This window comes from Struthio camelus, chromosome 17 (assembly GCF_040807025.1).
Source record: "Struthio camelus isolate bStrCam1 chromosome 17, bStrCam1.hap1, whole genome shotgun sequence".
Lineage (NCBI taxonomy): Eukaryota > Metazoa > Chordata > Aves > Struthioniformes > Struthionidae > Struthio > Struthio camelus.
Window position 1 is genome coordinate 7,166,813 of NC_090958.1, and position 14,744 is coordinate 7,181,556.

The following is a 14,744-nucleotide window of genomic DNA, read 5'->3' on the forward strand; positions in this document are numbered from 1 at the left end:
TAAGGAGTCTGCGAGCGCTCTGCCAATGCCCGGCTTCTCCCTCTCTGGTGATGTTGCCACATCTCAGCCACAGCCCATTTTAACAGCCAGGCCTTGCACAGTTTGTGTACTCAAGAATTGCAGCCCTATGTCATGCTTACCCCATATGCACTTTATATTATGTTTATTATTTAGAAAGTGAACAGAGCAGGGAACAAGCCCTGGGGTGTGTTCCTGCCGGGCAACGCCCTCCAAGGTGCGGGGCCGCAGGTGCGGCCTTGGGCCTGCCTGCGAGCTCGGCTCTGTCCCGAGGTCTCTGGCCTGCCCATCGCCACCTCCCCTCTGCTAAGATTATCTGGGCAGAGGAACGCAGAAGCCACAACAGGCCACGCAGCCTCCCACCGAGGGAGAGACCGCTGAGGTCCTGCCCGTGCCTGCAGGAGCATCAGATCTGCCCCTTCCGCGTGGGCCGTGCTCTTGCCCTGAACACGGCGCCGCTCAGCGCACTGCGCGAGCCGAACCGGGCCGCGGCAGCCTGGACGGGACCCTCCTCGTGCCCTCGGCAGCCGCCGTCTCGCGTTGGCAGGCACCCAGAGGGCAGCGCCCCGGGGCCGGGCCGCCCCGCCCCGCCCCGTCCCGGTCCCCGCCACCCCGGGGCCCAGCCTGCTGCTAGCGCGGGGGCCGCACCCGCCGGCAGGGCAGGCGCAGCGCCCCTCGGCCGGAGCGGGGCGGCGGGCGGGGCTGGCGCGCGCCGCAGCCAATAGGAGCGGAGGGGGGCGGTGCCGCCGCCAATGGGAGCGCGGTGCGGCGCGGCGGGGGCGGTGATTGCGCGGCGCCGCTGTCCGTCAGCGCCGGGTGCAGTGCGCGCAGCGCGGCACGGCACGGCACGGCACGGCACGGCGCGGCGCGGCGCGGCGCGGCACGGCACGGCGCGGCACAGCGGCCATGCCGGTGGACCTGGGTCTGTGGAGCGGGCCGCTGAGCCTCACCGAGGTGGAGCAGAAGCCGGCGCAGCCGCTGCGCGTCAAGTATGGCGCCGTGGAGATAGACGAGCTGGGCAAGGTGCTGACCCCCACTCAGGTGAGCGGGGAGCGGCCTGCGCCCGGCGGGGCTCGGGGGGGGCGGCGGCGGGCGCGACAAAATGGCGGGAGGCGGCCAGGCCTGTGCGCAGCCCTGCGCCAGCGCGGGGCCGTGGAGCGGAGCGGCCTCGGCCCTCCCGCTCGGGACCGCCGACCGGAGCCTCTTCCGACCGCGGGCGGCGAGACAGACGCCCTCTTTCCTCGCGGCCCTTGCGCGGGGCTGGCGGTGTCAGCGCTGGCTCCGGGGCCTCGGTGGTGCAGGAGAAATCCTGGCAGCCCTCGGGCTGGCGCTGAGGGCCTTGAGCTCCGGGGGCAGCGCTGCTCGCCCCGCTCGCGCGGGGCCTCCCTACGCAGTGCGGCTGGCTGGCGCAGGCTGCGCAACGCAGGCAGCAGGGGTAGCTGCTTGCGCTAACGCTCTCGCCCATCCAGGTCCAGCATCGCCCCACCAGTATTGAGTGGGATGGCTGTGATCCCCAGAAGCTCTACACCTTGGTCCTCACAGACCCGGATGCTCCCAGTAGGAAGGACCCGAAGTTCAGGTAACGGGGGTGGGCAGCTTCTTATTTTGCCTGGGGAAAATGCAGCCTCTCTCTTGCTCTGAGAAGAGGCTCAGGAGCAGGTGGGGAATGTGCTCTGCCTAAGGTGTGGCAGTAAGCGTGTAGCTTGGGAGGGAAGCTGGGCTTTTGCATCTCTCCTTGAGACAAGGATGGGTACTGCAAAGGGCAGCTGCTTTGCCACAAGTATTCAGAGGGCTGTTGCAGCTCGGAGGAGTGCAGCGTCTGCTGCTCGCTCTAATGTGGTATGCATTAGGTTTGACTTTGCAAGAAGTGGGATCTTAAACCAGCTCACCTTCCTCAGTCAGGCTTGGAAATGTACGCACAACTCATTCTTGGGCATCAGCCTCTGGATTCTCGGTTTCCTGGAGCTGCAGAGTAGGATGACAGCGCCAGTTATGATGGCTCTGCATCCTGAAGTAAAGGTTGCAGGGAAGGCAGTACTTGGTAGATGAACTAATGCTCTTTGGGTTTGGCAAACCACCGAGCTAACGGTAGTTACTAGCTTCAATTATACGCTGACACCCTTATGGAAAAGCAGCAGCAGAGAGCAATGTTGGCAAAGAGGGGGACTGTGGTGCAGTCTTACTGTTTGTTGCTTTCCCCTTTCAGGGAATGGCATCACTTTCTGGTGACCAACATGAAAGGTAACGACGTGGGGAGTGGGAAAGTGCTGTCAGATTATGTCGGCTCAGGACCTCCCAAAGGAACAGGTCAGTGCCTGGGGGCTGCGGTTCTCATGCTCTGAGCACAACTGTGCTGCGAATGATGAAAAGCAGTGCGCAGGGAAGGGTGGGAAGGCCTGCAGAAACAAGCTGCCGGCTTGACAAGCTGCGTGGTTAAACTGTCTGGTTTGCTCTGCAGAAACGGCCCGGCACAGGTCTGTCTGCAGCCGCATGTAGCCAAGGCCAGCACTGATAGGTGTCAGGGCCATCCCCTTGGCTGTCTGGTGATGGGCACCGCTGCTCTGCCTGCATATGGTAGGCAGTGTTGACCGGGAGGTGGGGAGCACTAGTCTAGGCATGGCACGAGTTATTCAAGCGTATCTAGTCCATCTTCTATAAGCTCCTTTAGCTCGATCATACTTAGCCATCTTATCCTGGAGAACGATGGTAGCAGCTGCTAGCCCTTTCCAGGGGAATGTAGCCTTCTGTTTCCCTGAGCTGTTGAGGTCACTTTGAGTATTCCAGGGCTTAAAGCTTGTTCTAAAGACCTGCATTTTGGGCTGTAGTAGGGCTGGGTGCTGTGGGAGCCCCTCTGGGAGTAAGGGTTTCCTGCTGGCGAGAGAGCGCTTGGTAACACTCTCCCCTCCCTGCAGGGCTGCACCGGTACGTGTGGCTGGTGTATGAGCAGCCAAAGCAGCTGACCTGCAATGAGCCCATCCTGTCTAATCGCTCCGGTGACAAACGAGGGAAGTTCAAAGTGGCGGCTTTCCGCAGCAAGTATGAGCTGGGGGTGCCCGTGGCTGGCACTTGCTACCAGGCGGAGTGGGATGACTATGTGCCAAAACTCTATGAGCAGCTGTCTGGGAAGTAGGGAGAGGGGAGCCTGTGCTCACAGGTACCCCTGTTCTTCCCCCACCTAGACAAGCACTGTGTGATTTCCCCTGTTCCCTTGAAGACCAGTTTGCTCAAAGCACTTCCTTTAATTTTTAGTGACTTGTACCCAGCTGCTCCTAAACTGACCACTAGAACCGTAACCCTGTCACTGTCTGTGATCTAAATCTGCTTCAGTGTCACTGTGGTCCAGACCTGTGCTGTGCTTCAGCTGACTCCTGTAGCTACAGGCTATAGCTAACTAGACAAGCTTCTGAAAAGCTGTCTCTGTAACGGCCACCCCCTTCCAGGCTGACTTGAGTTTGAGGGAAATCAAAGCCTTTGAGAATCAGTGTTACTTCAAAGTGTCTGTGCTGAACTAAAATGATATTATGCAGCAGTGGTGTAGGTACAGTAACGTTGCAGGGTTGATGCTGGCAATGTAGAGTTTTACCTTTCCAAGAGATAGGAGGAGATGGTGGCCTCGGGGAAGCTGCTTTTTTTTTTTTTCCCCTCATCAAGTATTTGGCCAGTGCCTCCACTTCTCCACTAAAGTAATGCTGGAATAAATTGGTTAAATGAGGCAAGGAAGTAGGTTTAAAGGGATACCTTCTGATCTGTGTTGACTCTCAAAGCTGAGACGCTGTTTTATTTTGTTCAAGTTTTGTTGTAATCTGATGTTACTGTGCTGTTTACTCACAGTGCAATTAAAAACTTGCCCAGGTGGATGTTTGTGGTTGTCTTCTTGGGGGGGGGGGAAGGGGACTGCTTAGGAGAAGCTTGGAGTAATCTACTCCCTTTCTTTCTCCTGACATAATGGAGGTGAGAAGCTGGAACCCTGTGAGGAGCTCCAGCATACTGGCAGTGCTGCCTGAAACACCTTTAGCTTTGTTACATAGCGCCCAGGAGGGAAAGTACTGAAGCTTCAGAAGAACAGGCCTGCTTTGAGCTTAATTAATAGCTAAACATATGGGAAGGCACCAGGCAACTGTTGAGCCTCTCTGCTTCAAAGTCACTTCCAAAAGTCCTCTTAACAGCACACGCACGCACACACACACACACACACACACACACACAATCTGTGCACCTTAATGTCCCTACTGCAAGCAGCTGGTGGATTAAAGCTTAAAACTTCCTCACATTGCTTGTTAGGGGTTACAGAAATTCTCCTGCTAGCTTGAAGGAAGGAGCATATAGCGCTGGATGTGTCTGTCAGGGAAGACAAGGCAATTAAATGCGTGGCCTAAGCACACTAGAACTTCATAGCAAAGGGAGCATTGACTGGCTATCTTTAAAAATTAAGACAGGATACCACTTCTTCCAGGCTGTGTTTTGAAGCCACTATCTCATTCATCACAGGGTAATTTATTCCCTGAAAACCTCCTGTGTTACCTATTCATAGTATCCCCATTCCTCGTAGCTAATAGGGCAACATTTGCTCAGAGCTGTACCCCATGCCTTTGCCAGCTGCAGGGAAGCTGGTTTGGCTGTTAACGAGTCCTCCCACCCTTGCTGATTTCCTCATAGTGGCTGAGAGAGCCCCAGCTCATTTAGAAGATGTTTTTCAGCAGGTAGAAGAGCTGGTCTGTGCCTGTCCCTGCCTGGGCAGGTGGGCTTGTTTTTCTCCCCACACATCATGGGGCTGGCTGGAGGACTCTCCCTCCCACCACCATGTGCTGCTCTGCAGGAGCCCCAGCCACCGCAGTCAAACTGGCTGAAGCCAAAACCCTTGACTGCAGATTGCAACTTGTGATACGCATCCCCAGCTTAACTGTAGAGGACTACTGCAGACCTGAAGACGCTGCACCAGCAGGACTGCAGGATAGTGCCTGTTTTATATACCCCAACATATTGGAGCAGCACTCTAAAAAAAATCACATTACTTTATATTTGCAATGAAGAAAGTATGTTTCTGCCTGAAAGTAGTCTTTTTCAACTCCAGCCATTAAAACATTCTCCTGCATGAATAACTGCTGCAGTCTGTTGTCAACTGTAGTGAGCTAACAGGTACTCAAGAGCTGACTGGCCCAGCTTACAGCAAGAGTGGATAGTGCATGTCCAGTGCTGGGTACACCACCAACAGAAATACCTCCTTTTCAGGCAGCACCTGCCAAGTGAGCAAGCATCCAGGTGAGCAAACAGGCATGCAACTCTACTCATGTCACCTGTGAGGAAAAACTAATAATTCATAGACATAGGCCCACCCAGCAAAGAACAAAAGAAGTGAGAATCCTGACAATTGTGAGGAAAAGAAACACCCCTAACTACTCAAAGCCAAGACCTGCAAGACTATAAATGCAGATGAGAGGCTTGAACAGTTGTATTACACTGTGCTTAGTAATGGCTGATCCAGATCAGGACTTCCCATGCTGGAAGAGGGGCATAAGAGACAAGCAACAATCTGTTAGCTGAACACACTAAGAACTCAACCAACAAAACAGCTTTGGAACAAACCACAAGAAGTTCTTCCAGCCCCTGCAAACATCACATCTCGCTCTCACCTGCGCATGGAAAAGCAGTGCACTGCCGGAAGCCAAGGGGGACACCCAACCTCCTCCAAAAGTAGCAGGAGAGAAAGCCTCACCATGGCTCTGTGTATGGGGGTGTTCTTGCACCACATCCCCTGCACCACCCCCAAGTGCCCGGCTTTGTCCCTCCGCTGCTCCCTGCAGCCTGGAGGGGCAGAGGGAGCGGAGCATGAAGCCACGCAGGCCCATTCCCCTCTTCCCACTGCTGGAAATGAGGAGGGGGACAGGGCCAGAGTCACTCTTCCCACCCAATGAGACAGCAAGGCATTGTGATGAACACTTTTATTTACAAATATAATTAAAAGCTCTGACAGTTATTCATGCTCTTCCTTTGAACCTGAAAAATTTTTGTTGTTTTGTTTTGTTTTTTTTTAAAGTGCATGCAAAAGAAGTAAAGCCTTTTTTTTTAATCTTTTTATTGTAAGAAAATACACAGTTTGAAAGTGTGAATAATGCAATATTTATGACCAAGATCATGGGGTTGGGGGTGGACTTGGGAGAGGAACAAAAAAAAGAAAAGAAAGGAAGCGGGATGAGCTGACAGACAGTGTTGAACTCCAAATACTGAAGTGGAAAGTGGGTGGGGGGGCTGGGACCAGGAGGGAAGGGGGGGAAGAAGTAAAAAAATTTTTGATCAGAGAAACAGTTAAAATACAATATGAAAATAAGTAAAAGCTCTCCTTAAATTCCTTCTATACACAAAATACACGATTTGACAAAGCCCAATTTGTGCTACTGGGATCCTGTGGGCTCATTTAAGTGTATTCACATTCTCTGCGACAGCAGAAAATGATTATGATACAATCAAGAATATGCCAAAGATCGAGGTCTAATCCCCGCCTCGCCCGGCATGGTTCTTCTAAAAATCACCAGTTCTTTGCCCCATCCCTCCCCACCCCCAAAAAAGTAATAATATGTCACCACTGATATGTACATCACGATTAAGTTTTTTCTGTAAAATGTATCAAATTCTTCAATCTTTAATAAAATTTTTATTTTTATTATTTAATTATTCCTGATGAATAAATACCAAAAAAATAAAAATAAAATAAAATTATGCAGCAGCTAGTTAAGGTAAGGCTGCGGATTTAGTCTCTCTCCCCCTGGGTTTGTATATATCATTTGATCATTTTTTTTGCTTGTACTTTCATTGATTGGTGGTAAAATGAGTGATTGCTCAAAAGCAACATACATCCACTTTTTTTTTTTCCATTAAAACTGTCTCCAAAGTTTTCACTGAAACATTTTTTAATCATTGCACAGAGACATCAATACTGTGACATACTATGAAAAAGACCGCCAGGAGCTGTCCACCACTGGGACTCGACACAGGGGGGAAAGGGGGCCCCTGATGGAATAAGAATATACAGGCACTAGTCCGACACGATGTCAGTAAGAGAGACAGAAAGAGAGAGAGCACGCCCGTTAACATGGGGAATGTTGGTTCTGCAAGTTTTATAATTACTTTGTTTGCTTTTTTCTTTTTGTTTTTTGTTTTTTTTTTTCCTAAATGGCAAAAGAAATTTAATCTCATCTATAGTCCTCCTTGGGATATTCTAATGTGACCAAATTCCCAAAGCCCATTCGCATGCTCTCCATGTCAAACGTTTCAATCTCTCGCTCCTGCCTTTCCAACAGAAATTTTATCCTCTCGCTGCGTTCCTTCTGGAGGGCGGCTAGCTCCTCTTCGATCTGAAAGAAGCACAGTCAGCAGCCCCTTAGCAACAGCCTCCCAGCCCTTACCCCGGGCTTGGCCCCGGGGAAGGGGGTTCCTAACCGGGGGCACCTGGCGCTCCGTTACAGCGGTACCAGCTGTGCTCTGCTGCAACGGGACGCTGGCACATGCCGAACGGGCAGAGGAACGCAGGAGGACAGAGGGACAGTCGCTCGCACGGTCCCCCACCTCTGATGGCCTCGCGGTGAGCTGACGTAAGCCAGAGCCAGGACAGAAATGTGCAGGAGGAGTCCTGCCCTCCAAGCACGGGCCACGGAGCCTTTCTACGGCAGACGCTAACGCCAGGAGCTGAAGGACTCCTTTTCCCCCACAGATGCATCTGGCCACTAAGTAACAAGCTGAATTTCTTCCTGGCCTCAGCTTATGATCAGTGCTGAAGCAGGAGAAGCAACTTTGAGGTTTTCTTTTTGTGAAGCTCTGCTCAACTATTTGTTTCATACACTGAGGCAGCATGTTTTGCAGGCGATTTATGCAGCCAAACGCACAGGCAAATGTCAGCTTCTCCCCTCCCCTCCCTGAGTTACTGCTCTGGCCTAGGCAGCTGCCTTCCAGAACATCCACTCGTCTATTCTGGTTCTTGGCACCAGTTTCACTAGTGACCCTGAGCAGCCTGGAAATTGCTGCATCCAAGGCAAGACTGACACATGTAACCAAGTACTCCCCAGCAGCCTACCCAAAACGTACCTTTTGTTCAAGATGCGCCCTGCGCAGCGACACCCGTTGCTCCAACTTCTGGAGTTCTCTTTCATGCTGTGCTTCTGTCTGCATCTTAATTTTGCTCTGATACGCATTGAGCAGCTCCATCTCCTGCTGGAGTTGCAGTCTCAGGGCTTGGCATTCTGCTTCTTGGGCCTCATCCAGCCGTAGCTGTTAAGATTGTCGGGGGGGGGGGGAGGGGGAAACATATTAAACCTCCACTAATACTTCTCTGCTCTGATGCTGGCAACACACCGCTCTTTCTTCTCAAAGCTAGGGAGCCTGCACCTCTGTGTGACCCAAATTGCAGCTTTTGGTGTTTGTGGCACAATAAGAAAGCAGGAAGAGCGTTATAAACATCTGCTTTCCCACTCAGACCCAGAGGCAGAAGACTCACTGAAGATCCAAATCTAAAACCTCAGCATGCGATGGAGTAGGAGGAAGAAAAGCATGTCTGTTCTGCTGGATGCTTGTTACAACAGGAAAGCGGTGTCTGAGGCACTAATTTAAAATGCTAAACACAACCGCATTGCTAACCAGCCAGCAGGAAGAACCCAATGTGCCACCTGGACAGAAGGCCCGACTGTAGCAGCTCCTGCACGCACCATGGTCAGGAACCCCGCTCCCAGAGACAGGCAGTGCCGGACGCTGCACTTACCGCTTGTGAGGCCATCATCTCATTGATGCTCTGCTCATACTGCTCTGCAAGGATGGCGAGCTTCCTCGTCTGCTCATCCTTCAGACTCTTCAAAATTGTCTTGTGCTCACTCTTTGGAGTTACTTCCAGCTGGTGATTCTTCAGTGCTTTGTACTGCTTTGTTTGCACTTTGCACGTGTCCTGGAACTGCTTTTTGATCTGCATTTCCATAGCCTGCCAAGGAAGGAGCGATGTGAAGAGCATGAAGAGCTCTGGGAACGGACAGGGTGGGGAGAATCAGTGTTCCCCATGCTCTACGCTACCTCCTGCCCCGTCCCTGGGTGACGCCTGCTCTGTACGCACCCGCAGCAACGCGAGGAGCAGTGCCAGCTCAGGCCCCTGCCTTGGTACGTGCTAGGGGGCTGCTGAGCGGAGGCCTTGGCCGCTAACAAGATCCACTAAACACTCATCAACCCAGGGTATTTCCATCTTCTACCACTACTTCCTGCCAGTCCCCTAGCCAGTCCACCTGCTGCTGCACACCTTCCGAAAGCTTTTGCTTTCCAAGACCTCCCCTTTTACTACCCCACAAATGCTCCCACAAGCTGCTTCCCTCACTTGACCATATGCTACGTGAAGACTGCAGATCTGAGAACTATTAAGAGTGCAAAGAAACAAAAAACGAAACGTGCCCCTCTGGCCTTTCAGAGAGGAGCACAAATCCCCAGGAGCAGCTCAGGGGCTTCGAATTAACCAGTAGCTGAATTCAGAGGATAAAGCATGGTGCTCAGTACACTCATGTTTTTTCCTTTTGTTGACCTTGAAAGCAAGGAAGCTTCACCCAGCCCCTTTCCATATTGAGGTTTATACGCTGACGTGAGCAGCGGCCTGAAGAAAACACAGCTCATCAGAAGCAAATTCTGTAATACTTTGCTAAGAACAAGTCTATTTTTACCCAGCAAGCTAAATTAACACAGCACTTAAAAAATACTCAGTGAGCTCTCTGCTATAATAGCTTGCTTTTTGTAAGAGATCGGCTCTGAGTAAGGGGAAAGGACGCAAGGGAAAGCACACAGAGGTGGTGGAGAACGGTGGTTCTGTGGCATAGATGCTGCATGGGGGAAGTGGCAAGCACGCAGGCTGGCCGGCCTTGGCAAGCATGGCAGAACAGGGTGGAAGGGGAGGAACTAAACCTTCCAGCACCTTCAGGTTCTTTGGTTGCTGCCGGAGCTCCATGAAATGCTTCCTGTGCAGCTCCCGCTCTCGCCGCTTGTTGTACTCCAGCTGATTCTCGAGCTCAGTCTGGTGCTGCAGCCGGATCAGGTCCATTCGCAGCTTCTGCAACGTGTGCAGCTGCCTGTACTCCAGCTCGCGCGTCGACTCGTCGTGCCGGATCAGCATGGCGTGCTCCATTTCCTTCTGCGTCCGCTTTTTGTTTAACTCCTGCACAAGACGACAGCAAAGCACAAGAAAGCTGAGGAGTGCTTCTCCTTGCCCAAAGACACAGTAGTTGAATTCGCAAGACCAGGTGTTTTAGTCACTCATCCAGACAGCATCAAGGGCTTTCACGTGCTGCAGGGAAACACACAATGCCAACAGCACGATGGGAATGGTTATAAAGCAACCATCTAACATCCCTTGGTACCTGTTCCTCTCATGGCTCCAGGATCCCCCAGTGAGTCTCCAGCAGGTGGCACTGGGACAACACGCAAGCCCTGCGCTAACAGCTGAGAATCAGAGGAGGTTTTAAGGCAGCCTCTGGTTGCTCAGAGCTGGTGGTGTCTGGGCTGGGGTGACCAACAGCAATGCCAGAATCAGGGGTGGATTGTTTTGTCTGTCTGTTTTAAATTACCCCATAAGACCTGCTAGGTGCTGAGGGTAGGGCTTCCCGTGTGCTGCTAGTATTAACATGGTCAAAGCAAAGGTGGTCAGCTCCAACACACAACATTAAGAAAAATCACGGTTATTTACCCCTGTGTCTAGGTGATTTTTGGCCCTAGTTTTGTAAAGGGAGAACATCTTCCAAGTCTCATGCTATTTTTGCAATGCGCACATAAGAGTTCCTTCGCAGTCTAGGAAAATGTTCACCAAGTTGCAAACCAAGACAGAGGAGAATATCTGATTCTTTCACTGATTTCTGTTAATATTTCTGTCTCAAGGTATTTCCAATAACTCGTAGAGCATGGGGATGAATCCAGTTCAGTCAAGCAGTGATTATAGCTGTACCCCTCACTGGTGACTGGATGACCTTCACAGATGGTCTGGCCGGTACGTCTCGGTTTCAGCTTTCCTCTCCCACACCCATCGCTGCGCTTCACACTGGCCTAAGACAGGCACAGCAGAGGCTGCCTCGCGCTACGTTAGCGTACGGTGCCTAGCACAGCGAGGGCCCAATGTTGGCCGACTCTAACAAGTTTCTGCAGTAGAAACAAAAAATCTAATTATTCTGTTTGAGTTGTTGCTTGCATGTTGTAATCCTGTTGGACGTCTCAATGTCAGTGCCTGCACAAAGAGGCACTCCAACCTCTTCGGCTGTAACAGCCGTGACAGCTTTAGGGGGACGGGGAAGGTGGGGTGGGAAGGAAACTGGGTCAAGATTCATCTCTGCATGTTTGGCCGTAAAGACGTGGCACATGTTGAAATTTAAACCGAACTTGCACCTTGAGAGCCATGATCAAAAATTAGACCCACTGATACACTGAAATCGTTTCCCATTTACATGAAGGCAGGTAACACACTCTGAACAGGCCATACTTCAGCCCAGGCAGTAAGTTGTGACGTTTGTGCCTCAGTCTTAGGACAGGCCAACCTGTATCTCGAATGCCTCGTGCCCATTCCACACCTGACTTTAGTCCACACAGCACGAACACATGGAGGCCCTCCACTTCTCACAAACACTTTCCCTTCTGCAGAAGAACTTCTGTGGTCACCGCACACCTTTTTTGCTGATATTTTAAAAGTGTAATTTGTTTTAGGTGTCTGATGCAGTGAATTTAAACTAATTAGTAGGACAATTATTTTAGGGAAATAAAAGACACTTATATCATTCTGAAAATCAAGTCTCTTGAGAGATTAAATGAAGGAGCTCAGGCAGAAAAGGGGGATTTCCTGGTTAAAATACACAAATACCATGCTCGATAACTGAATTCTGTTCTCATCCCTGCCTCAGAGCTTGTGTGCAATGATAAGGGTGCCTGAATCTGATTTTGCATTCAGGCATTTTCAGGGTGCCTAAGCTGAGATCTTTGGATGTGATTTGCAAAGCAATTGACAAGCTCTGGTACACGTAAAGTCAAAAGGAAGCTAAGCTCTGAACAGGTAAAATACCAGGCAACGTTAAGGATGCTGGGGAAAAAAAAAAAAAAAAAAAAGATGTCACCAGACTAACAATATGATTATTAGATTTTGACTATTCTCCCTCTGCCTTTACTAAAATACTGATAGTCCTTATGGAAAAACAACATTCATGAAGAATTGAGATACTATAATGATGGATACCACAGGAGAAAAAAAAAAAACCCAAGAAAATACTAATTCTCTCTTCAAAGAAGTATTTGACTGCATGAAGCCTATGAGGCAAGGAAAAAACAAGATGTTGAATAGCTTCTCATTAACAAACTATGGCCCATTCTGTGTGTTTTAATTTAAGCAGGGCCCAAAGGCAAAAGCAACCTCTGATTATTTGAAGACAATTAGAATGCAGACATGTAAGAGGTCTGGATTTTGGTATTTCTTAAATTTTTAGCATTTCGTTCTGCAGCCTTAACCTTCTGCTCCTTTAGGGTTATTACTGTTCTATTACATACATTTGTACCGTGTGAGGTTTTTTAGCCAAGAGGTCAAACTGCTCACACGATGCCCTTTCAGTTGTCCCACAGCTCTCCTCCATGCGTCCCCAACACCCAACATGGCAAACACTCTGTCCCACGTTGCAAAAAAAACGCCCAGCAGGCTCCTCCAAAAACCTAAGCCAGGGAGGTCAGATGGATGCGTCTCACCCAGAGATGGCTGCCCACATCATGTTCCTGTTTGGAAACTAACTATGCCACCCTCTTTCATTAAGAAAAGCAGCCATGTACCACTTACATTTCTAGATGGAGTATTAGCGCCCAAAACGTTTCCTACATTTTTCTCAGTTCAGATTAGCAACTGGAAACACGAAGACCTAATATCACATAATTATCAAGCTATTTTATAGACACGAAGCTAAAACAATTAAAGAAACACTTGGGAGAGGAACTGAAGAGCGCCATACTTCCCGAATGTTCTGCTGCTCCATCTCGTGCCTCTTGATCATTGTTCTTCTCTTGAAGGAACGGCAGTTTTTGTCGTAGTAGAGTCTCTGCTGGCTGAGAAGATGGGCCTCCTCTTCAGCCTGCGTGTGCTGCAGGTTCTCTTTGTGTTTGGATATTCTTTCTTGCTTCTCTTTCTTCGGCGTGCTGTGGTCCTCATTCATTTCCTGCATGCATGCAGTGTCAAGAAAACACGACTTTCCTTAGGATCACAGAAACACAGGACTCTCAGGACCTTCAGTCGCTGGCTAGTCCTCTGCTATTTAATTCATAGAAGCAGGACACCAAAAGCCTGACTACAGCACCTGCTATCAGCAGAGCCAAACTAGTCACCTGCACGTGCCCAGCTCTACTGTTTTTAGAGCTATATTATTAAAAGGAGGGGGAAAAGAGCAGAAGGAAAAACAGGACCCTCTCAAAGACTAAACAGTACTGCAAAGAGAAGACAATAAAACACCACTAAAGGGGAGGCTCTGGTGGCCCAGGAAAGAGAACGGCTCAAAAGCCTCAGCTCCCTTCCCAGCTCGGCACCTGTTTTACAAAGCCTTCCAGCTCGGATTCCAGTTCCCTTTATTCCAATGGGACTTAAATACAAGCTCAATCCTCTATTGAGTCACAAGCCTAACAGGGCTCCTTGCTATCCTTTTTCGCCCCCCTACATTCTTAACAGCACATGATTTTGGAGCTCTGCTGGGGACACGCTGTCCTTAAGTAATGCAATTTGCAATGGATTATCTATATACTGTGTTACTCATTTCTTTACTCTAATTTGTGTAAGTGATCACAAGGCTTTTAGTAAAGGGACATCTACACGGCTGCTGTGGTTGCCGCAAGGGAAAAAACAAGTAAGGAGAGGGGGGCAGAAAAAGAATTCTCTATGAATTCCATTTCACCTCATCACCCATGGTTTCCAAGATTTTGCTCTACAGAGGACCAAGCGGGCTTCTCTAGCACTCTTATAGATTATTCTAGGAATGCTGCTAGACGCTCCCAGTACCTGAAAGTTTAGTTGCTGGGAATCTAGATTTGCTTCCAAGTATGACAGTATCCCTTAAAACCCTGGGCTGGCCCAGGTTTATCAAAAGGAAAGTCTAGTTCATGCTCATTCCACACCCCTTCAGCCCTGAAAATGACAGTTTCTTGCCTCTTTAATCTTTTCCTTGCAAAGCTTGTATTGTTTCTTCTGACTCTCTAAAAAGGTCGCCAGGTCTTTCTTTTGCTGAGCCAAAATCTGCTGCTGGAATTTCTTTTCATCTGCTGCAGCTGCCTTTGCCTGCAAGGCACAGAGAGGGAGAGAGAAAAAGGGCGAGGGAGCTGCTATCAAATCCATCATAAAAATCAATCTTCAGTTGTGCATTTTTGGTCTACCCTTCTCTCATCCTGTGCTAGACAAAGCCCTAAGTATTCACCTGAATGAGAGCTACTTGCAAACACACATACACACAATAAACCATAATGCCCACAAACATGTATGAATCTCCTCATGCTTCCCATCTCTCCAGCAAAATAGCCCTTGAGGGCAAAACCCCCCACTAATTTAACATATGGGCTTAACATGGGGATTTTTAGAAAGACTGAATAACGCAGAAGGAGAGGTCACAACACTGCAAGCTTTGTCATACTGCCTAGCTAACATGCCTCAACCACCAAGGTCTCCATGAAGTTTGTCCGTCTCTTTTGGCCAACTGCCACTAGCTGTGTTACTGGTC

General features: G+C 50.0%; 2 protein-coding genes across 19 annotated transcripts in view; one reads left to right on the forward strand and one right to left on the reverse strand.

The window, feature by feature from the left end:
• The first annotated feature begins 769 nt into the window (after nucleotides 1-769).
• On the forward strand, nucleotides 770-3,875 carry PEBP1 (phosphatidylethanolamine binding protein 1). Its single transcript, XM_068911495.1, has 4 exons — nucleotides 770-1,059; nucleotides 1,488-1,597; nucleotides 2,225-2,325; nucleotides 2,931-3,875. Exons 1-4 carry the CDS (start codon nucleotides 925-927, stop codon nucleotides 3,146-3,148), a joined length of 564 nt encoding a protein of 187 aa, XP_068767596.1. The 5' UTR covers nucleotides 770-924; the 3' UTR covers nucleotides 3,149-3,875.
• Nucleotides 3,876-5,945: 2,070 nt separating this feature from the next.
• The window catches only part of TAOK3 (TAO kinase 3), a 99,188-nt gene continuing 90,389 nt past the window's right edge, over nucleotides 5,946-14,744 (reverse strand). For all 18 annotated transcript variants that reach the window (XM_068911455.1, XM_068911472.1, XM_068911468.1 and 15 more), the window contains 6 exons: nucleotides 14,180-14,308; nucleotides 12,999-13,202; nucleotides 9,947-10,186; nucleotides 8,765-8,977; nucleotides 8,095-8,277; nucleotides 5,946-7,367 (listed from right to left, as the gene is read on the reverse strand). In XM_068911455.1, coding sequence (XP_068767556.1) covers nucleotides 7,206-7,367; nucleotides 8,095-8,277; nucleotides 8,765-8,977; nucleotides 9,947-10,186; nucleotides 12,999-13,202; nucleotides 14,180-14,308 — 1,131 coding nt within the window. In that variant the 3' untranslated portion in view covers nucleotides 5,946-7,205. The remainder of the gene's footprint in view (nucleotides 7,368-8,094; nucleotides 8,278-8,764; nucleotides 8,978-9,946; nucleotides 10,187-12,998; nucleotides 13,203-14,179; nucleotides 14,309-14,744) is intronic.

Coding starts and splice junctions, on each gene's coding strand:
- PEBP1 (XM_068911495.1), top strand. CDS start 925: ATGCCGGTGGACCTGGGTCTGTGGAGCGGGCCGCTGAGCCTCACCGAG. Junction 1,060..1,487: donor AGGTGCTGACCCCCACTCAG/GTGAGCGGGGAG, acceptor TCGCCCATCCAG/GTCCAGCATCGCCCCACCAG. Junction 1,598..2,224: donor AGGAAGGACCCGAAGTTCAG/GTAACGGGGGTG, acceptor TTCCCCTTTCAG/GGAATGGCATCACTTTCTGG.